This window comes from Macaca nemestrina, chromosome 2 (genome assembly GCF_043159975.1).
Source record: "Macaca nemestrina isolate mMacNem1 chromosome 2, mMacNem.hap1, whole genome shotgun sequence".
Classification (NCBI taxonomy): Eukaryota; Metazoa; Chordata; class Mammalia; order Primates; family Cercopithecidae; genus Macaca; species Macaca nemestrina.
This window is the reverse complement of record NC_092126.1, coordinates 1,936,605-1,960,763: the sequence shown is the minus strand read 5'-3', so window position 1 is coordinate 1,960,763 and position 24,159 is coordinate 1,936,605. Positions and strand designations below refer to the sequence as shown.

Below are 24,159 nucleotides of genomic sequence, written 5' to 3'. Positions count from 1 at the left end.
TCAGCCCGGCATCCTAGGGATGAAGCTGACCTGATCATGGTGGATAAGCTTTCTGATGTGCTGCTGGATTTGGTTTGTCAGTATTTTATTGAGAATTTTCGCACCAATGTTCATCAGGGATATTGGCCTGGAGTTTTTTTTGTTGTGTCTCTGCCAGGTTTTGGTATCAGGATGATGCTGGCCTCACAAAATGAGTTAGGAGGGAGTTCCTCCTTTTCAATTGTTTGGAATAGTTTCAGAAGGAATAGTATCAGCTCCTCTTTGTACCTCTGTTAGAATTTGGCTGTGAATCTGTCTGGTCCAGGGCTTTTTGTGGTTGGTAGGCTATTAATTACTGCCTCGATTTCAGAAATTGTTATTGGTCTATTCAGATACTCGACTTCTTCCTGGTTTAGTCTTGGGAGGGTGTATGTGTCCAGGAATTTATCCATTTCTTCTAGCTTTTCTAGTTTATTTGCGTAGAGGTGTTTATAGTATTCTCTGATGGTAGTTTGTATATTTCGGTGGGGTCAGTGATGATATCCCCTTTATCATTTTTTATTGTGTCTATTTGATTCTTCTCTCTTTTCTTCTTTAGTTTAGCTAGAGGTCTATTTTGTTAATTTTTTCAAAAAATCCAGCTCCTGGATTCATTGATTTTTTGAAGGGTTTTTTTCTGTGTTTCTATCTCCAGTTCTGCTCTGATCTTAGTTATTTCTTGTCTTCTGTTAGCTTTTGGATTTGTTTGCTCTTGTTTCTCTATTTCCTTGCTGCTGTTGTTACTGTTTTTGTTTGTTTGTTTTGAGACGGAGTTTCAACTCTTGTTGCCTAGGCTGGAGTGCAATGGCGCGATCTCAGCTCACTGCAACCTCCACCTCCCAGGTTCAAGTGATCCTCCTGCCTCAGCCCAAGTAGCTGGGATTACAGGCATGCGCCACCACACCCAGCTAATTTTGTATTTTTAGTAGAGATGGGGTTTCTCCATATTGGTCAGGCTCATCTCAAACTCCCGACCTCAGGTGATCTGCCTGCCTCGGCCTCCCAAAGTGCTGGGATTACAGGCGTGAGCCAGCACTCCCAGCTGCTTCTCTAGTTCTTTTAATTGTGATTTTAGGATGTTGATCTGAGACCTTTCCAGCTTTTTGATGTGGGCATTTAAGTGCTATAAACTTCCCTCTTAACACTGCTTTAGCTGTGTCCCAGAGATTCTGATACATTGTCTCTCTCTTCTCATTGGTTTCAAAGAATTTGATTTCTGCCTTAATTTCTTTCTTTACCCAGGAGTTATTCAGGAACAGGTTAATTTTCATGTAGTTGCCTTTTTTGTTTTTTTAAATTGAGACAAGGTCTCAGTCTGTCACCCAGGCAGGAGTGCAGTGGTGTGATCAGAGCTCACTGCAGCCTTGACCTCCCAGGCTCAAGCGATCTTCCCACCTCAGCCATCTGGATAACTGGGACCACAGGCTGCCACCATGGCCAGCTAAGTTTTTAAAATTTTTTATAGAAATGGGGTCTCGCTTGGTTGCCTAGGCTGGTTTCAAACTCTTGGGCTCAAGCAATCCTCTCATCTACAATAATTTTAGGCCTCCCAAAGTGTTGGGATTGCAGATGTGAGACACAGCACCCAGTCTCATTAAATGTCACTTCATTTTCAACCTTTCTTTTTCATATTATTTTATGTTTCTTTATTATTTTTTTTTTTTTTTTGAGACGGAGTCTCGCTCTGTCGCCCAGGCTGGAGTGTAGTGGCCGGATCTCAGCTCACTGCAAGCTCCGCCTCCCGGGTTCGGGCCATTCTCCTGTCTCAGCCTCCTGAGTAGCTGGGACTACAGGCGCCCGCCACCTCGCCCGGCTAGTTTTTTGTATTTTTTTAGTAGAGACGGGGTTTCACCGTGTTAGCCAGGATGGTCTCGATCTCCTGACCTAGTGATCCACCCGTCTCGGCCTCCCAAAGTGCTGGGATTACAGGCTTGAGCCACCGCGCCCGGCCAATATGTTTATTTCTTATATTCAGCATATGGCTGGGTTTTTTTACTTAACCCAATCTGAGAGGATCTAGAGCAAGCCTGTCCAATCCACAGCCCACAGGCAGCCCAGGACGGCTTTGAATGCAGCCGAACACAAATTCATAGACTTTCTTAAAATATTATGAGATCTTTTTTGCAATTTTTTTTAAAGCTCATCAGCTATTGTTAGTGTCCGTGTATTTTATGTGTGCCCCAAGACAACTCTTCTTCCAGTGAGGTTCAGGGAAGCCAAAAGATTGGACACCCCTGATCTAGAGGAAGGAATATTTAGTTTATTATTTAATGAAATAACTCACATATTTGACTTTATTCTTTCACTCTCATGTTTATCATTCAGAAACTTTTCCATGAATGTATACTTTTCGCCCACACTGCTTGTAATTTTTCCCTTACCCCAAATGGAATATAAGCATCGTTCACTATCTTTTCTTCTTCTCTTTTTTTTTTTCCTTTCCTTGAGACGGAGTCTCGCTCTGTTGCCCAGGCTGGAGTGCAGTGGCACGATCTTGGCTCACTGCAAGCTCCGCCTCCCGGGTTCAGCCTCCCGAGTAGCTGGGACTACAGGCGCCCACCACCACGACCGGCTAGTTTTTTTTTTTTTTTTTGTATTTTTAGTAGAGACGGGGTTTCACCGTGTAAGCCAGGATGGTCTCGATCTCCTGACCTCATGATCTGCCTGCCTTTGCCTCCCAAAGTGCTGGGATTACAGGCGTGAGCCACTGCGCCCGGCCCATCGTTCATTATCTGCATAGCTTTTCCTGCTTAAGTAGCATCCAATTATATGGCTGTACATTTTTAATTTGAACAACTCTCCACTAGTTGTCCTACATTTTTCTAATGTAAATACAACCACAGGCCATCCAGTCATACAAGTCACATACTTGGAAGTCATCTTTCACACTTCTTGTCCTTCATCTCCATAACCAACTCATCACCAAGTCCTGTTAATTTTACTTCCTACATCACACTCATCTTCCATCTCTCCTGCTATTATTCTAGTTCAAAGTACCATGAATCTGAAATGGTCTCCTGTTCTACCCACATCAACTTTGCTCCCACACCCATCAGTCTTCTTCAGTACTGTTAGAACAAAGACTACAAAGTGGATAATGTCACCTAAAACCCTTCAATGGTTTCCTGTTACATTCAGGATACAACCCAAAACACAAACCTCAAGGCCCTGATCTGCAGATCAGGTACACTTCATGCCACTCTCTTCTTTACTCTCTGCATTTCAGCTACACTAGTCTTTTCCCATTCTTCTACCAGATACTTACTCCTTCTGTCTATGTTTCACATACCCTTATTCTCCATTTACCCAGTTAACTTGTATTCATCTTTGATATTTCTGCTTAAATATTACTTCCTATGAGAAACATTCCCTTACCCTCAGGCTAGGTTAACCAAATCCCTATTCCAATACACTCCCGTAGTATCCAGTACTTTTCTTTTGTACCCACTAAACAAATAATTACACCACCAAAAATATAAATACAAACTGTGATAGGTGCTGTCTCCACCACTAGACTGCAGACTTCATGAAAGCAAAAACTCTCTCTAATTATGTTTTACTTACCACTTTCTCGATTTACTATGTCTGGCACTATGATACTGTAAAATAATAAATTTGGTCTTTGACCTCATTTCCTGGCATACAACTCCTAAAGTCCTTGGAATTTCCAAAGTTATGCCTTTTTTTAAAAAATTTTTTTGAAGACAGTCTTGCTCTGTCACCCAAGCTGGAGTGCTGTAGCACAATCTCAGCTCACGGCAACCTCTGCCTCCTGGGTTCAAGTGATTCTCCTGTCTCAGCCTCCCACGTAGCTGGGATTACAGGCACGTGCCACCATACCCAGCTAATTTTTGTATTTTCAGTAGAGACAGGGTTCCACCATGTTGGCCAGGCTGGTCTTGCACTCCTGACCTCAAATGATCTGCCTGCCTCAGCCTTCCAAAGTGCTGGGATTAAGGGGACATGAGCCCAGGCCCAAAGTGATGTCTTTTTGTATGTTAATGATTGACTGATGGCTGGCAGCTACTAGGTAGCTTTAGGATAAGAGCAAGGCAGAATTAGAGGATTGTGACTTTCAGTCCCACCCAATCCCCCAACCACCAGGGAGAGAAGAAGAGCTAAAGGTTAACCAATGGCCACTGGTTTAGGCATTCACCTATGCAATGAAACCTCCATAAAAACTGAAAAAGACTGCACTGGGAGAGCTTCTGGATACTAAATATGTGGAAGTTCCTGGAGGGTGGTGTGCCTGTGGAGGTCCTAGAGAATCCCTGTGCCCACTCCCCTACATCTCTTCCCATGCATCTCTTCATCCGAATCCTTTGTAATATCCTTTATAATAAACTGCTAAATGTAGGTAAGAACTTCCGGGAATTCTGTGAACTGTTCCAGCAGATTAATCAAACTCAAGGAGGGCAGCATGGGAACCCTCACTGAAGTCTGTTGGTCAGAAGTTTCAGAAACCTGGACTTGCAATTGGTGTCTGAAGTGGGCGGGGGGCACTCGTGAGGCATGAGCCCTCAGCCTGTGGGATATGGCGCTGTCACCAGGTAGATAGGGTTGGGATTGAATTAGAGGCATCCAGCCAGTGTTCGCTGCTTGCTTTGGTCACAGAAGTCTTCTGTGTTGACTACTGCTGTGGTGTGACAGCAGAGGAAAAAACAGGTTTTCCACATAGGCACATAACAGGTACTCAATAAATAACGCTTAATGCCGGGCACGGGGGCTCACGCCTGTAATCCCAACACTTTGGGAGGCTGAGGTGGGCAGATCACCTGAGGTCAGGAGTTCGAGACCAGCCTGATCAACATAGTGAAACCCCGTCTCTATTAAAAATACAAGAATTAGCCAGGTGTAGTGGCAGGGGACTGTAATCCCAGCTACACAGGAGGCTGAAGCAGGAGGATCGCTTGAACCTGGGAGGTGGAGGTTGCAGTGGAGACAGTGCCATTGCACTCCAGCCTGGGCAACAGAGCAAGATTCCATCTCAAAAAATAAATAAATAAATAAATATAAATAAATGTGGAATGAATGAATGCTGCTAAGGACAATCCTAGCTATCATTCACATACACACTCATACACACTCCCACCTGCTGCTTAAACTCTCTAATGTCTTCATTTTTATTTTTTATTTAGTTTTCTTCTGACATGCAGTCTCGCTCTGTCACCCAGACTGGAGTGCAATAGTGCAATCTCGGCTCACTGCAACCTCCACCTCCCATGTTCAAGCGATTCTCCCACCTCAGCCTCCCAAGTAGCTAGCTGGGGTTACAGGCGCCCACCACCACAACCCGGATAACTTTTGTATTTTCAGTAAAGACAGGGTTTTGCCACATTGGCCAGACTGGTCTCAAACTCCTGACCTCCGGTGATCCGCCACCTCAGCCTCCCAAAGGGCTGGGATTACAGGCGTGAGCTACCATGCCCAGCCTAAACTCTCTAATGTCTTCAAATTGCCCTCATGATCCAAACTCTTTACCAGAGCCTATATGGCCCCGCATGACTTGATCCCTGACTCCTTCCCTGATCTCGTGTGTGTGATACTCCAACATATCAAGCTCACTTCTGCTTCAGAGCCTTTAACATTCACTCTTCCATCCACTGCGAATGCTCCTCTGATCTTCACAGTTTTCAGTGAAATGTGATCTCTTCAGAGGCCTTTGCTGATGAGCCTGTCTAAAAGAACTAGCCCATCTTCCTCCTCCCTCCTACGACCCTATCCCAGTTAACTTGTATTCTCATACTGTGTTCTGATGTTTTCATAGCAAATAGCACTTATCACCTCTGATTAGAGTACATCATACATAGTAAATTAGGTACATGGTTTTTATAAATTATTTCAAGTACATGTATGTACATGATCTTATGAATAGATTGTGATACAAAAGTTATTTCTCCTGATGGATCAGTTAACATTTTAAGAGACAGGATCTGGCTATGTTGCCCAAGCTGGCCTCAAATGCTTGGGCTCAAGTGATCCTCTGGTCTCAGCATCCCAAGTAGCTGGGACTACAGGCGCGAGGTACCATGCCCAGCACTGGCAAAACATTGTTGAAAGCTTCTGCTGTCTGCTGACAAGACTACCAGATAATACCAAATGATGGCAGCTCTTTCTTTATCATCCCACTGTTCTACCACTATAATTGGGACCAGGAGGCAATTAAGGTCTTTCAAACAATACGATTTAAAAGAAACAGCTTTAAAATTTGTCACATTAAAAAGTCTGTTTCTACTTAATATCATATTGGCATTAAAGTTCTTATCCTTCCACACAAAGTGGCTTATCATCTGCTTTTCAAATGTGGAATGAAAAACAAACAAAGAAGATACCTTTTTAGTCCATCTTTTTACTCCATTATATCCTTTGGTTACCAGCTGTCTATGAAAAAAGCTGTTGAAGAAGTGAACCTAGAACAGACAATAAACACAAGCAACCAGATTATATTAGGCTTTGCCCAGATTTAACTTCAAAAGAAAGAGGAAATTTTAAAATGTTTGAATATAAAGCAGACAAAAAGAAAGGAAAAATTTATTCTTAAAAACAATGATTGAGGAGGCAAGTGGATCATCTGAAGTCAGGAGTTTGAGACCAGCCTGGCCAACATGGTGAGACACTGTCTCTACTAAAAATACAAAGATTAGCCAGGCGTGGTGGCAGGCATCTGTAATCCCAGCTACTCAGGAGGCTGAAGTAGGAGAATCTCTTGAACCTGGGAGGCATAGGTTGCAGTGAGCTGAGAGATCACGTCACTGCACTCCAGCCTGGGCACTAGAGCAAAATTCCATCTCAAAAAATAATGATAATAATGATCAAAATATAGAAAATACATTACATGGTTAACAGAAAATGCTGTTCCAAATTTTTATTGGAATGACCTTACAGCTGTGGTCTGTAGTCAGATTTGGAATGCAGCAGTAAATAGATTACCTGAATCCAATCAAGTAGAGAAGCAACCTGACAAATCTCTCCAAATCAGGTGAAAAAGTTGAAAGAGGCTATGAAAAACTTAGGTAACAATTACCTTGAACTCAAGGGAGACAGATTACATAACTAACTCCATGTGAAGGATGTGGATTTAGAGACTCCTGTTGTTACAGTAACTATAAAAAGGCCTTCGCATGATTATTTCTAGTACCACAGAATTACCCTGGCTGTACAGAATATCAGGTCCTGCATCCTTGGCTTTGAATTTCTGACTTATAAGTAAGTGGTACATCAGCTCATCTGAGATGGTAAACATATTGTGGCCTTAAAGTGCTCACTCAGTAACAGGAGGTGGTAAAACTGTTCCCTCAGTGCTGTGGTTCTCCAAGTGTGGTCACCAGACCAGCAGTGTCAGTATCATCTAGGAACTTGTTAGAAATCCAGATTATCAGGCCTCATCCCAGACCTATTAAAGCAGAAACTCCGAAGGTAGGGCCCAGTAATCTGGTTTTTGTAAGCCTTTCAGATGGTTCTGATGCACATTATTTTGATAACCACGCAGCTTAACATACAGATTAAAAGAGCTGCCAGACATAGTGCTCACACCTCTAATCCCAGCCCTTTTGAGAGTCAGAGGTGAGAGGATTACTTTAGCTAAGCCCAAAGTTCAAGCTAGCCTGGGCAACACAGCAAGACTCCTGGCCCTACCAAAAATAAAAATAAACTAGCTGGGTATAGTGGTACATGCCTCTCTAGTCCCAGCTACTTGGGAGGCTGAGGCGAGACGATTGCTTGAGCCCAGGAGTTCAAAGCTACAGTGAGCTATGATTGGGCCACTGCACTCCAGCCTGGAGTGTCTTTTTAGTGTCTCTAAAAAAAAGGGTATTTTTTATAATTTTAATAAAAATAAATAAAAAAGAGCTCATAGTAGCTGTCTCTAGAGCAGTGACTCTTAAACTTGGTGTCTATCAAAATCATCTGGAGAGCTTGTCAAAACACAGATTGGTGGTCCCCACCTCCAGTTTCTGATTCAGTAGATTTGGGTTGGAGTCTGAGAATGTGCATTTCTAGTTAAGTTCTCAGGGGATACTGATGCTGCTAGTATGGGGACCATGCTTTGAGAACCGCTGCCTTAGTTAAGTGTCCTTTTGATTCCATGAATGTTTAGAATTAAATATACTGGTGGTAAATGAAACCCTTGAAATTAATACTTTTATGTTAAAGATAATCTGTATGTGTTTAAACATTCTGATGATTAAGAGAATTTGACAATAGAGAATCTAGCAGATTAGCCTCATGATTCCAATTTATAAATGTATAACAGATTTATAATTTAAGTGGAAAGTCACAAAACATTTTCTATATTCATAAACAGTATCAGAATCTGACTTTTTAGTATTTATCTATTACTTTATTAGATTGATCAGTTTTATAAAGTACTTGGAAATTTTTGCACCCATCAGGTATCTGTGTACTCAGAAAAATACATTAAGTAAAAAAATAGTTTTGATATGTAACAAAACTCTTAAGAGAATTTAGAGTTTATGAGTGTTCAATCTGTATTTGAACTGAGTATCAAAGATTTATCCAAGAAAAAGTGAAAGATGAATTTTTTTTTACATTTTTAAAGAGAGCAAGATTTTAAGTTAAATGTAAAAAGCTGGCTGGGCATGGTGGCTCACATCTTTAATCCCAGCACTTTGGGAGGGGGAAGGGGACAGATCACCAGAGGTCAGGAGTTCGAGACCAGCATGGCCAACACGGTAAAACCCCCCATCTCTTCTAAAAATACAAAAATTAGCCAGGCATGGTGGCACACACCTGTAATCCCAGCTACTCGGGAGGCTGAGGCAGGAGAATTGCTTGAACCCAGGAGGTGGAGGTTGCAGTGAGCCGAGATCACACCATTGCACTCCAGCCTGGGCAACAAGAGCGAAACTCCATCTCAAAATGAAAAACAAAAGAAGTGATTTGATGGAACTTACAGTCAAGCCCAGTGCATGATCAAGACAAAATTGAACTCTCCTTTTTAAAAATTTAAGGAATGTCAGATAATTTAAACACACACACACACACAAACTACTCCTTTTAATACACAAAGACACTCTCTCCTGCAGAAGAGAAGTTTTCACTCACTTTGTCTGGGACTGCATCCATTATCAGCTCACCGTACATATTAATGACCTATAAAAAGTCAACATAAAACCAGCTTACTACCTCTGCCAATAAGTTGGCGAAAGAAAAACAAAACAAATAAATAAAACCAGGTTACTAACCCTATACAATTCAGAACATCCCAATCAGAATGAAGAATATATTATTACTGACAGCCGTAATCAAACCGTTTGGATCCTGGGGCAAGTAACCAGTCAAGAATAAAGAATCCTTGATTCCAAAAGACAACTGAGAAGCCAAACCAGAGATTATATTTTATTGACTAACATCCTCTGCAACTTCTCCACATTGACAAACTACAATATACTGACCTGGTCATTCAGCCAGTTCTGACCATCCAGAGTCGCCAGGTCGTCCATATCCAGCATGTGTTTATTATAGAAGATACGGAAGTTACATTTTTGATGTCTGGCCCGATAGTTTGTTATTTCTCTATTGATAAATGGTTTTCTGAAAGAGAAAGATTTTGAAAGAAAACATAAAAAAATGAGTACTTCTCAATTTACTGCTAAGCATCTTTTTTTCCTGTAAATCAAGAGAAAAGTCATATATGCCAACAATTTTATTTTCAAGGGCTTAACTTTAGCATCGTTTATATACCTATTAGAAAAGTCTTCATTAAACACATCTTTTAATCTTCCAAGGACTTCTTTTTCACTGAGTGGAACCAAACTGCCATACTTCTTCATAACCTCATCTAGGAATCCTTAAATAAAGGAAGAAAGAAAAGTTAAAATGGAAAAACAAGCCATTTTCAGGAGAGTCATTCTCCAAACACTTAACCTATACATAGCACTTAACACATACAGTGGTTAACCTATATTACTATATAATATTGATAATATAAAGAAATATTTTTAAAGTTATATCTTTTGTAAAAAATAAAATGTATTAGGCTCTAACCAATGCAATCTAGAGAGACATACTGTGAGGCATCATTTCACATTAGATTTTTAAGTTACTGATGCATTGTTAGAGAAGGAATGGATAGCTAGAAGGAAATATTAACAGCTTCCCGTAGCTTAACCTTCTCTTAAAGCATGATGTCTAAAGGGCTTAATCACATAGTCAAATGCGTATATCCTTTTGGTAACTGAAAGAATTATTGTTTTAGAATCACAATTAGAATTAACTACTGAGATCATTGTGACTCTATTATTTGGTAAAGGTGTGTACTTTAGTATCAGCAAGGGACAATATCATACAACTTGATAAATTATCATACTCATTACACTAAATAACTCTGTGGGGTGAGTTCAACTGGATAACAGCTAGTGAGGCACTTTTTTTTTTTTTTGAGATGGAGTCTCACTCTGTTGCCCAAGCTGGAGTGCAGTGGTGTGATCTCAGCTCACTGGAAGCTCTGCCTCCTGGGTTCACGCCATTCTCCTGCCTCAGCCTCCCGAATAGTTGGGACTACAGGTGCCCGGCACCACGCCCGGCTAATTTTTTTGTATTTTTAGTAGAGACGGGGATTCACCGTGTTAGCCAGGATGGTCTTGATCTCCTGACCTCGTGATCCGCCCACCTCAGCCTCCCAAAGTGTTGGGATTACAGTTGTGAACCACCGCACCCGGTTAGTGAGGCACATTTTAAGATGGCAAATAGAATTTTTTGGAGATGGGGTCTCTTTCTATCACCCAGGCTGGGGCATAGTAACAATAATAGCTCACTACAGCCTCAAACTCCTGAGCTCAAGCCATCCTCCTGCTTGGATAGTTAGCTGGGACTGTAGGCACGTGAAACCACATCCAGCTAATTTTTAAAGTTTTTTTTTTTTTTTCTTTTTTTTTTAGATGGGGTCTTGCTGTGTTGCTCAGGCTAGTCTTGAACTTTTGGCCTCAAGTGATCCTCTTACTCCAGCCTCCCAAGATGAGAAATAAAATTTAAAGGTGGCTTTTGGCCACACCATAGGACAGTCTTCAGGTAAATGTAAGTAACATGTATATGTGCTTATATATATCACTGAATGATCCACTGAACCTAAAAAAGCCCCAGGAAATAAACCCAGGACATTCTTTTTTTTTTTTTTCTTTTAAGACAAAGTCTTGCTCTTTTCACCCAGGCTGGAGTGCAATGCCGCAATTTTGGCTCACTGCAACTTCCCCTCCTGGGTTCAAGTGATTCTCCTACCTTAGCCTCCCAAGTAGCTGGGATTACAGGCGCCCACCACCACACCCAGCTAATTTTTGTATTCTTTTTAGTAGAGACAGAGTTTCACCATGTTGGCCACGCTGGTCTCGAACTCCTGACCTCAGGTGATCCACCTGCCTTGACCTCCCAAAGTGCTGGGATTACAGGCGTGAGCCACTGTGCCTGGCCACCCAGGACATTATTTCTAAGTAAATACAAAAAAGCTGAGGCAAGGCTTAGATGCTCACAAAAGTACAGACATGACTTAGGCTGTTCACCAATGCTGAATGGGCAGAGCAACAACCTAGCTAACCATCAGTCTGACCGTTAAGTCCACTGAGTTAAGACAGGAAAAATGAGGATTGTTAGCCACATATCTTAACCAGTTCCCTTTGTAACTCCAAGAATGGCCTCTGCCATGCATTGATATGAACAGGATAGAAAAGATCATAAGAGAGTCTTGGGAATAAAGTGTTTCATCTTTTATGAGGGGACAGACAGGCAGAGAAGTGAAAAATTTATTTTTCCTCCTGTTAATCTCCCACCAGAGTACCTCTCAGTTTTAAAGGCTTAACATAGGAGCAAAGGTCAGGGTACAGTAAACAGAAAAGAGGTCCTTTCTCCTGTCTATTCTGCTCTAGGCTTTGGGCAAATACAGTAGACAGGAAGATAGTCCCATGCTCCAACTTCATCAGAGTAGGGGATAAAGATTTGGGGCTTCTAAACTAGGAACAGACCATATACTTGCCTCTAGTGTTTACTATTTCACATCTTACAGTTATCTAATCATAACCTTGTGTCTACATGGGGGAATGGGCCCAATGGAAGATAAGGAATCCCACCATTTGAGAAACTGCATTGAGAATTACTTTTCGTAGAAAAATAATACCCCTAACAACAACAATAAAAATTAAACTTTAGGCCCCACAACCTTGATTGAGGCTCCTCAAATAAGAAGGCAGTGTCCCCCACAATGGGATATGGACCTGAATTTCAAACTAGTATCATGGTGCCCTTGCTAACAATGTTATTTCTGGTGGTAGAGTATGATGGATATTCTAAATTGTTACACATTTTCCTCTTATCTGTATCTTTATTTTCATTTTCAGATGATAAACATGGATTTCTTTTTTTTTTTTTTTTTTTTTGAGACGGAGTCTCGCTCTGTTGCCCAGGCTGGGGTGCAGTGGGCGGATCTCAGCTCACTGCAAGCTCCACCTCCCGGGTTCACGGCATTCTCCTGCCTCAGCCTCCCGAGTAGCTGGGACTACAGGCGCCTGCCACCTCACCCGGCTAGTTTTTTGTATTTTTTAGTAGAGATGGGGTTTCACCGTGTTAGCCAGGATGGTCTCAATCTCCTGACCTCGTGATCCACCCGTCTCGGCCTCCCAAAGTGCTGGGATTACAGGCTTGAGCCACCGCGCCCGGCCTAAACATGGATTTCTTATTCAGTAGAAATGCCCTTCAAGGTACGATCTTCAAGGAGAACCCTAGATGACAGTGTCTCACTTATACACACTATTATCTCACTGGGACCAGAAGTAAAACAATGGTTAAAAAATACTTATCATAAGAAAAGCACTAGCATATCTCATTTAGTCCTTATAGCCCCCCTGTGTATTAAGATAGTAAGTATCCCTACTTTACAAATAGAGACACTGGGCCAGGGGCTCACGCCTGTAATCCCAGAACTTTGGAAGGCGGGTGGATCACCTGAGGTCAAGACTTCAAGACCAGCCTGGCCAACATGGTGAAACTCTGTGTATGCTAAAAATACAAAAATTAGCCGGGCATGGTAGCATGCCTGTAATCCCAGCTACTTGGGAGACTGAGGCAGGAAAATTGCTTGAACCTGGGAGGCAGAGGCTGCAGTGAGCTGAGATTATGCCACTGCACTCCAGTCTGGACAACAGAGTGAGACTTTGTCTCAATCAACCAACCAACCAACCAACCAACCAGGCAATCAAATGGAGACATCAGAAGCTTTGAGAGGTTAAGTTACCTCCCCAAGGGCACTTAACTAGCATCTGGTAGAACTAAGATCCTGATTGTAGGTCCCGTGACTACAGAAACTGGGCTGTTAACACTATGCCACTTGCAAAGCAAGAAATATGTTATCTTTTCTCTACAAAAACAACTTGGTTCTTCACCTTTCCTTTTTAATATCTGGGGCCAAGAATTACCCAGAAACAGATTTTATAAAATGACAGTTAAATCCACCATTCTTTACCCACTTGCTTTCACTAAACTAATTAACTAAAAAAGGAAAAATGCGCTTGGTATACACAATTTATTTTACTCCCAAAGTACTAAAATTTCAAAGTGACCCAAGAAACAAAGGATAAAATTTTAGGAAAAAACAACAAACAACAACTGGAGTTCAAATTATAGCACACTCTGCAAGTACAAAAGGTAGTAATATAAAAAACAAAACCTGAGGTGTTATTTTAGAATCTAAAGTACCCGGCCAGGCACAGTGGCTCACACCTGTAATCCCAGCACTTTGGGAGGCTGAGGCAGGATTGCTTGAGCCCAGGAGTTAAAGACCAGTTTAGGCAACAAAGTGAGACCACTTCTCTACAAAAAATACAAAAATTGGCCAAGCGTGTTGGCACATGGCTGTAGTCCCAGCTACTGGGGAGGGTGAGGTGGGAGGATGGGTTGAGCCTGGGAGGCAAAGACTGCAGTGAGCCAAGATCCCACTACGGCATGCCAGCTTGGGCAACAGAGCCAGACCCCGCCTCAAAAATAATTAATTAATTAAAAAAATTAAAAAGAATTTTTTTTTTTTTTTTTTTTTTTTTTTTTTGAGACGGAGTCTCCCTGTGTCTCCCAGGCTGGAGTGCAGTGGCGTGATCTCGGCTCACTGCAAGCTCCGCCTCCCGGGTTCACTCCATTCTCCCGCCTCAGCCTCCCAAGTAGCTGAGACTACAGGCGCCCGCCACCACGCCCGGCTAGTTTTTTGTATTTTTAGTAGAGACGGGGTTTCACCATGTTAGCCAGGATAGTCTCGATCTCCTGACCTCGTGATCCACCCGCCTCGGCCTCCCAAAGTGCTGGGATTACAGGCTTGAGCCACCGCGCCCGGCCAAGAATTTTCTTAAAAAAAAGTTAAAAGTAAGGCCAGGCGTAGCGGCTCACACCTGTAATCCCAGCACTTTAGGAGGCCGAGGCGGGTGGATCACAAGGTCAGGAGATGAGACCACCCTGGCCAACATGGTAGAACCCCGTCTCTACTAAAAAATACAAAAAATTAGCCAGGCGTGGTGGCGGGCGCCTGTAGTCCCAGCTACTCAGGAGGCAGGAGAATGGCGTGAATCCAGGAGGCGGAGCTTGCAGTGAGCCAAGATTGCACCACTGCACTCCTGCCTGGGTGACAGAGTAAGACTCTGTCTCAAAAAAAAAGAAGTTAAAAGTACCCATCATTGGCCGGGCGCGGTGGCTCACGCCTGTAATCCCAGCACTTTGGAAGGCCGAGGCGGGCGGATCACAAGGTCAGGAGATCGAGACCATGGTGAAACCCCGTCTCTACTAAAAATAGAAAAAAATTAGCCGGGCGCAGTGGCGGGCGCCTGTAGTCCCAGCTACTCGGGGGAGGCTGAGGCCGGAGAATGGCGTGAACCCGGGAGGCGGAGCTTGCAGTGAGCCGAGATTGCGCCACTGCACTCCAGCCTGGGTGACAGAGTAAGACTCCGTCTCAAAAAAAAAAAAAAAGTACCCATCATGTTAAACTAATGGCACTGGACAGTGTTCCCTTGATACAACTGACCTGGATCACATTCCACCCTGAATGTGGAATGACGTTCACTGTATTGTGCACGTAAGAAATGCAACCACATGGTTCTCCAACAAAATACAATACATACCTCAGAAAGGGCCCATCAATAATAAGGAAGGTATAAAGCATCTAAGAACAAACACAAGGAATGTGCAAAACCTAAGGGAACAGCTGCAAAATACTACTAAGGGACAGGAAATCTTTTGCAATGAAAGCAATTTTCCCTAAATTAATCTATACATACAACGCAACATCAAGTAAAAACCATACTTTTTAAAAAGATTAGAAAACAAATCCAAAATTTACCTTGGGACAAAAATGTGAGAAATTCTTAGAAATTTCTGTAAAGAATTAAAGGAGAGAGGTGAATAAGGAGTGCCAGCTCCTGTCAAATGATAAAACTAACTACGCTAATTAAGGCAAATACAGCCAGCATGGAACAGAGATCAAATCCAAAGAGACCCAATGGTAGGCTGCATTTCTGAACCACAGGGAAAAGAACAAATTACTCAATAAACAGTATTAGAACTACCAACTAATTTCATTGGTTCCCAGATCCATGGAAATAAATTAAAAAAAAAAAAAGAACTGGCAACTAAATATTTTATTAACAGCTGGAATTCATTTTGGTGTAAAGAATGAGGTAAAGATCTACCTTAACTTTTTTCCAAAGCACTAAATTAAAAATAACACATTAGGACGGGCACGGTGGCTCACATTTGTAATCCCAGCACTTTGGGAGGCTAAAGGCAGGCAGATCACCTGAGTTTGGGAGTTTGAGACAAGCCTGACCAACATGGAGAAACCCTGTCTCTACTAAAAATACAAAATTAGCTGGGAATGGTGGCAGGCGCCTGTAATCCCAGCTACTCGGGAGGCTGAGGCAGGAGAATCACTTGAACCCAAGAGGCGGAGGTTGCAGTGAGCCGAGATCACATCACTGCACTCCAGCCTGGGCAACAAGATCAAAACCCCATCTCAAAAAAAAAAAAAAAAAAAAAATTAATAGTCTAGAAAAAAAGAGTTGGACATTTTTATAAACATTTACTTTATATGTGGAAACAAGCTTTTAAGTAGTTGTTTTTTTTCTAATACACGACCATAATTATTTTTAAATAAATGGCAGTGAGCTCATAATTGCTTTTGGACTTTCAAGCCTTTGAACATGTATTTCTTAAACACACTAAACTTTTTTTTGTTTGTTTGTTTGTTTTTGAGACGGAGCTTTGTCACGCAGGCTGGAGTGCAGTGGTGCGATCTCAACTCACTGCAACCTCCGCCTCACAAGAACAAGCAATTCTCCTGTCTCAGCCTCCCGAGTAGCTGGGACTACAGGCGCATGCCACCACACCTGGCTAATTTTTGTATTTTTAGTAGAGACAGGGTTTCACCATATTGGTCAGATTAGTCTCGAACTCCTGACCTCAGGTGATCCATGCGCCTCAGTCTCCCAAAGTGCTGGGATTACAGGCATGAACCACGACGCCCAGCCTAAACTTACTCTTCTTGAAACTACTTTTTTCCATCCACTATATCATGGACAGTTCTCTTTTCCCTGAAAAAATGCACACTGTATTTTAACCAATTCCCTACTGATGGCCATTTATTTTTACCTCTAAATAATGTAACATTTAAAACTCTTGATCTATCCTAGTTCTACTGTTTCCCTTGGACACACCTGCTACAAGTCAAATTTCTGAGTAAAAGGGCATGTGCATATCTAAATTTTTAAATTGTCATCTGATTTTTGCTCTAGACACACACATGCACACAAGATTTAAATGTTTGTAGAGTCAATTTGGTATATTTTCATTGCTTCTGAGCTTCCTATCATGGACAAAAAATGTCTTATCAATATAAGATTATAAAAATGGTCTCCCGCTCAAACAACTGAATAGCAAGAACATAACCCAATTTTAAAAGCAGGCAAAGGACCTGAATGTGGAGAAAAGGGAAGCCTGTACACTACTGGTGGGAATGTGAATTTGCACAGCCATGAAGGAAAACAGTATACAGGTTCCTCAAAAAATTAAAAATAGAACTACCATATGATCCAGCGATTCCACTTCTGAGTATACTTCAAAGACAATGAAATCAATGTGTTGAAGAGGTACTTGCACCCCATACTCACTGCAGCACTATCCACAATAGCCAAGACATGGCATCAACCTCAATGCCCATAAGTGGATGAATGGAGAAAGAAAATGTAGTATATATACACAATGGAATACAATTCAGCCTTAAAAAATCCTGACATTTGCAACATGGATGAATCTGGAGCACAATATGTGAAATATGCCAGACACAAATATACTGCGTGATCTCACTTACATGTGGAATCTAAAGTCAAACTCATAGATGTAGAGAATAAACAGTGGTTACCAGGACATGGGGCAGAGAATTGGAAGATGTTGGTCAAGGGTTATAAAGCTTCAGAGAGACAAGAGGAAGCACTCCTAGAGATCTATTATACAGTCTGGTGACTATAGTTAATAATAATGTACTGTGTCTTAAAAATAGATGAGAATAGATTTTAAATGTTCTTACAACAAAGTGTGTGAGTGATGGATATGTTGATTATCTTGATTTATTTCACAAAGTAAACATACATCAAAACATCACATTGCACCCCTTAAATAGATATAATGTTGTCAATTAAAAATAATCTTTAGGTCAGGCACATTGGCTCATGCCTGTAATCCCAGCACTTTGGGAGGCTAAGCCGGGTGGATCCCTTGAGGTCAGGAGTTCAAGACCAGCCTGGCCAATATGGTGAAATCCCATCTCTACTAAAAATACAAAAAATTAGCTGGGCGTGGTGGCGCACCTCTGTGGTCCCGGCTGCTCCCGGAGGCTGAGGCATGAGAATCGCTTGAACCTGGGAGGCGGAGTTTGCAGTAAGCTGAGATCACACCCCTGCACTCTAGCCTGGGAGACAGAGTGAGACACTGTCACAAACAAAGAAACCAAAAACTTAAAAAGAATGATTTCCTGTATTTTTTTTTTCTTTTTTAAGAGACAAGGTCTGCCAGGAGCAGTGGCTCACACCTGTAATCCCAGCACTTTGGGAGGCCAAGGCAGGTGGATCACGAGGTCAAGAGATCGAGACCATCCTGGCTAACACAGTGAAACCCCGTCTCTACTAAAAATACAAAAAATTACCCAGGCGTAGTGGCACACGCCTGTAGTCCCAGCTACTTGGGAGGCTGAGGCAGGAGAATCACTTGAACCCAGGAGGCAGAGGTTGCAGTGAGCCAAGATCGCACCACTGCACTCCGGCCTGGGAGAGACAGCGAGACTCCGTCTCAAAAAAAAAAAAAGAGAGAGATAAGGTCTTGCTGTCACCCAGGCTGGAGTGCAGTCGAGCTACCACAGCTCACTTCAACCTCAAACTCCTGGCTTCCAGCAGTCCTCCCACCTCATCCTTCTGAGTAGCTGGGACTACAGATGTGCACCACCACACGCAGATAATTTTATTTTTTGTAGCAATAGAGTCTCGCTAAGTCTATATATATCCCTCTACATATTTATATTGCTACATTGCCCAGGCTGGTCTCAAACTCCTGCCCTCAAGCGATCCTTCTGCCTCAGCCCCCCAAAGTGCTGGGATTACAGATGTGAGTCACCGTGGCTGGCCTATGTTTAGTGCTGGGATTACAGATGTGAGTCACCACGGCCGGCCTATGTTTAGTGCTGGGATTACAGATGTGAGTCACCATGGCCGGCCTATGTTTGTTTCTTCTTAACAGCTTTATTGAGATGTGATTCACATACCACAAATTTGCCCCATTACGGAATACAATTCCCTGGTTTTTAATACATTGAGATTGTGTAACTATCACTACTACCTGTTTCCAGAACACCTCCATTACCCCACAAAGAAACTCTCTACCCATCACCTCGCATTCCCCTTCTTCCCAGCTCCCGGCAGCCATTAATCTACTTTACATCTCCACGTCTTTGCCTATTCTGGACATTTCAAATGAATGAAATCGTATGTTATAAGGCCTTTTGTGTCTGGCTTTTCACTTAGCATGTTTCCAAGGTGCATCCACATTTAAGGATATATTGGTACTTATTCCTTTTATAGAATAATATTCCATTGTATAGATATACCAAATTTTATTTGTCCATTCGCCAGCTGTTGAACATTTAGGTTGTTTTCACTTTTTGGCTATTATGAATAATGCTGTTAATACGTATTTGTGTACACATTTCTCTGTATTTGGTTTTAATCAGCCAAACTCTTAATCCATCTGGAATGTTTTATGGCACAGAAATCTCTTTTCCCTCCAGAAGAAGTAACCATCCAAGTTATTTCTCTTGGATATGCTATAATTTTACTACACAAAATTTAGTGTGAGTTTGTGTATGTATTCGTGTTTTAATCCTGATTGGCATTTAGAAAGCCTTTCAACTTTAGACTCAGACCTTTCTTTTCAGTTCTAGAAAACATCCCTAAGTTCTTCAGTTTCCCTTCCATTACCTTCTGGCATACTCATGACATAGAGGTTAGAACTTTAAAGTGAAGCAAGAACTTGAAGAACTTGCAAAGTAATCTCAGTACAGAGTTCTAGACTTTCATACACTCCCTCAAATCTTTTACAGTTGTCTTGCATAAGCATAACTCAGTATTAATTTTTTTTGCAGCAACCCGCTACTGAGATTACAAAGCATTCAACTTGGTTTTCAAGGGAGCTTTCTTCTTACACTTATATTTCATCAGTTTATGTAACACTGAATAAAATTATGAAACTGCAACAAGTAAATTTACCCGAAGTATAATTGACTCTTAAACATGTAGATCAACTGAAAGGAGTGTAGTGTGCAGTCATATTAGAGACAAACCAGCATTCAGCACACCATAGAACTCAATAGTGGCTAATGTTGTAGAAGTCAGTTAAAGGAGTATCACTGCCCCATTAATCACTACTGGGGTTTGGTTCTGTTATTTGTTGAATTTGTCTATTTCACTGTGTTGGCTTTTCTCAGATGATGGTGATAGACTGTGAGTTCATCTCTACTTAGGTAACTTGCTGAGTATTGAGGGCAAAGGGCTGTCATGGGCAGTAGCTGCTGCTCTGCCTTGAACTATTTTCAGTGGGAATAAGGACACTAAGAACCCCAGCAGCTGTTCTGAAAATGGATGTTCCTCACTCTTGCCAAGTGTTACAAGGTGTACATGTGTGGGTGAGTATCCGGTCTCTTGTTCTTAGAATTGTGGCTTGATAACAAGTTTATTCTTTGCTGATATATGGCACAGGCAGGGAGAAATTCCCCAACTACTCAGTCTTTACCATGGGTGTCCCCTTTCCTCTCCACTTCCACCATCTCCAGAAATATGAGCACTCAGTATCACACCACTTCCCTGTACTAATCTTCCTCCTGCCCACCTGGACCTTCCCTCTACTATTTGCCCAGTGGAAGGTGATTCTCAGTTTCTGATCCACCAGAACTCTCTCCTCCTTGTTTGTTAGTAGGAAGACACGTGTTTTTAATATATTTTTCATAATTTCTATGGATTTGGTAGGAGGAAGAAGAGATTCCATGAGCTTGCTTCATTCTCTTAAACCTGGAACTGCTATTGGCTTCTGATTGATATTCTTTAGTAACTGAAGGAAGCTTTATTACTAGTTTTCTAAGAGATTAAACACAAAGGGAAACAATTTTACTAACAGGCTTTTCAGCACTTGCTGAGATACCATTATTTTTTTCCTTTAGCCTATTAAAATAGTGAATTACATTGTCACTAAATGTGAATTCTGTAAGAATTCCTACTTCCTCAGATCGTGCTACAGGTTTTACTATGTGCATATTCAATTTATCAATTGTACTTGAAAGTGTTACATCTATAAAGGTTAATTGGCATTTGTGGGTAAATGCTAATTTTTTTCACGTTTAAGTATCATGGGTCAGCTAACCTCAGTAGGGAAATCTGACTTTATTTTAGGAAGGTATAGACAAGAGTTTTTTGTTTGTTTGTTTGTTTTTTAGTTGGCTAGGACTCTGTACTTTGTGTCTTTTTGTGAGGAAGAATTAATTAATTTATTATTTATTTGAGACGGAGTCTCGCTCTGTCGCCCATCTCTACTAAAAATACAAAATTAGCCGGGTGTGGTGGTGGGCGCCTGTAATCCCAGCTACTCGGGGGGCTGGAGTGCAGTGGTACAATCATGGCTCAATGTGAGCTCCGCCTCCTGGGTTCACACCATTCTCCTGCCTCAGCCTCCTCAGTAGCTGGGACTACAGGTGCCCACCACCAACCCCAGCTAACTTTTTGCATTTTTAGTAGACAGGGTTTCACTGTGTTAGCCAGGATGATCTTGATCTCCTGACCTTGTGATTCGCCCGCCTCGGCCTCCCAAAGTGTCGGGATTACAGGCGTGAGCCACTGCACCCAGCCGGAAGAATTTATTATATTTAATGGTTGGAAAGAGAAAGTCCTCAGAACTGTTTAAACCACCAAGAAATAAATCTCCTAACTAGCTCCCCAAAGCCAACTGTAATAATGTCCAGGTGTCCTATACAAATGCATATGCACACATATATACACATACTCATCCTACATATGTCACATATATCTTTTAACAAAATAGTTTCATACCATTTTGCAACTTACTGTTTGCACTTTTTTTTTTTTTTGAGACGGAGTCTCGCTCTGTCGCCCAGGCTGGAGCGCAGTGGTGTGCCCTCAGCTCACTGTAAGCTCCGCCTCCCAGGTTCAAGTGGTTCTCCTGCCTCAGCCTCCCAAGTAGCTGAGTTCACAGACACGCACTGCCACACCAGGCAAATTTTTGTGTTTTTAGTAGAGACAGGGTTTCACCATGTTGACCAGCCTGGTCTTGAACTCCAGACCTCAGGTGATCTGCCTGCCTCAGCCTCCCAAAGTGCTGGGATTACAGGCATGAGCCACTGTGCCTGGCCTGTTTTCACTTTATATAGAAATCTTTCAGTATTAAAATACAGATCTATATTCTTAAACAGCTGCATAGCAAAATACTGCCTGAATAGGCCACAATTTATACTATTACATTGTCTTCCAAAACAATGTTTATAACAATTTACCTTATGGGATAGATTTTTGACAAGAGAAGGCTTCTTAAAGCATGACATAGGCCGGGCGCGGTGGCTCAAGCCCGTAGTCCCAGCACTTTGGGAGGCCGAGACGGGCGGATCACGAGGTCAGGAGATGGAGACCATCCTGGCTAACACGGTGAAACCCCGTCTCTACTAAAAAAATACAAAAAACTAGCCCGGCGCGGTGGCAGGCGCCTGTAGTCCCAACTGCTCGGGAGGCTGAGGCAGGAGAATGGCATAAACCCGGGAGGCGGAGCTTGCAGTGAGCTGAGATCCGGCCACTGCACTCCAGCCTGGGCGGTAGAGCGAGACTCCGTCTCAAAAAAAAAAGAAAAAAAAAGCATGACATAAAAACTGGAAGGCTCGGCCGGGCGCAGTGGCTCAAGCCTGTAATCCCAGCACTTTGGGAGGCCGAGACGGGCGGATCACGAGGTCAGGAGATCGAGACCATCCTGGCTAACACGGTGAAACCCCGTCTCTACTAAAAAATACAAAAAACTAGCCGGGCGAGGTGGCGGGCGCCTGTAGTCCCAGCTACTCGGGAGGCTGAGGCAGGAGAATGGCATAAACCCGGGAGGCGGAGCTTGCAGTGAGCTGAGATCCGGCCACTGTACTCCAGCCTGGGCGACAGAGCGAGACTCTGTCTCAAAAAAAAAAAAAAAAAAAAAAAAAACAAACTGGAAGACTCAAAGTCCAAAACAGGTAAGTTTTTGACTGGGCGCAGTGGCTCACACCTGTAATCCTAGCACTTTGGGCAGACTGGATGAGGCAGGCAGATTGCTGAGCTCAGGAGTTCGAGACCAGCCTGGGCAACATGGTGAAACTCCGTCTCTACTAAAATACAAAAAATTAGCCCAGTATGGCAGCGTGTGCCTGTAGTCCCAGCTACTTGGGAGGCTGAGGCAGGAGAATTGCCTGAACCAGGAGGCAGAGGTTGCAGTGAGCCGAGATCACATCACTGCACTCCAGCCTGGGTGACAGAGCAAGACTCCATCTCCAAAAAATAAAATATAAAAAAGGAGAGATAAGTTTTACTATGTAAGAACTGAAAACTTCTATTAAGCAAAAATATCAAACAATTTTGGGGTACTGAAGGCTTTTACCTTTCATGAGGGACCATTCTTACGACATTTATAATCAGCAATTAATTTAACATTTTTATGACTAGAATGATACCAAGGTCCCTGAAGGTCATATATTCTGTTCATTGCTGCACCCTTCTTAGGGTGTATAGTGCCTGGTACATAGAGCGTCTCCTATACTAAAAAGAAAACAAAACAGAAACAATCCAATTGAAAAATAGGCAAAGGGGCTGGGCACAGTTTCTCACGCTGGTAATCTCAGCACTTTGGGAGGCCAGGGTGGGTGGATCACCTGAGGTCAGGAGTTCGAGAGACCAGCCTGGCCAACATGGTGAAACCCTATCTCTACTAAAAATACAAAAATTAGCCGGGCGTGGTGGTTGGCACCTGTAATCCCAACTACTCGGGGGGCTGAGACAGGAGAATCACTTGAACCTGGGAGGCAGAGGTTGTGGTGAGCCAAGATCGCACCACTGCACTCCAGCCTGGGCGACAGAGTAAGAGTCCATCTCAAAAAAAGGAAAATAGGCAAAGGAAAACCATGGACACACACAAAAGTGGCCAATAAACACAGAAAAAGATGTTCAAACTTAAAACTCAAAAATGCAAATCAAAACAAAACTCTGTGATCTATAAGACTGGCAAAGCTTAACAAGTGTAAACCCGTTCAACTTTTTGGAGGTTAACTCAATTCTCTTAAAATTTTAAGTGTGAATATTACTTCACCAATTCTAATAATGAGAATTTAGCTTACAGAAACAAATGTATAAATGTAAAGAAATAATTTCATCACACTCTAAGATTATGAAAAACATGGAATCAATGCAACTGTCCATGAGGATTAAATTATGGAACATCTACACAATGCAGTAATATAAAAGGCTTCAAGAAGACTAACTGGTTTAAAGAAAAATCCATGTGTGGGAGAAAAAGGTAGGACTCTTATTAGCAAGGATAATGGACAGCAAG

General features: G+C 42.3%; 1 protein-coding gene across 7 annotated transcripts in view; it reads right to left on the bottom strand.

The window, feature by feature from the left end:
* LOC105470786 (SUMO specific peptidase 5) overlaps window positions 1–24,159 on the bottom strand; it is a 78,517-nt gene that overhangs the window by 32,261 nt on the left and 22,097 nt on the right. For all 7 annotated transcript variants that reach the window (XM_011723023.3, XM_011723022.3, XM_024789442.2 and 4 more), the window contains exons 3-6: window positions 9,721–9,826; window positions 9,432–9,570; window positions 9,082–9,129; window positions 6,351–6,428 (exon numbers count right to left, since the gene is read on the bottom strand). In XM_011723023.3, the coding sequence (XP_011721325.1) occupies window positions 6,351–6,428; window positions 9,082–9,129; window positions 9,432–9,570; window positions 9,721–9,826 (371 nt within the window). The remainder of the gene's footprint in view (window positions 1–6,350; window positions 6,429–9,081; window positions 9,130–9,431; window positions 9,571–9,720; window positions 9,827–24,159) is intronic.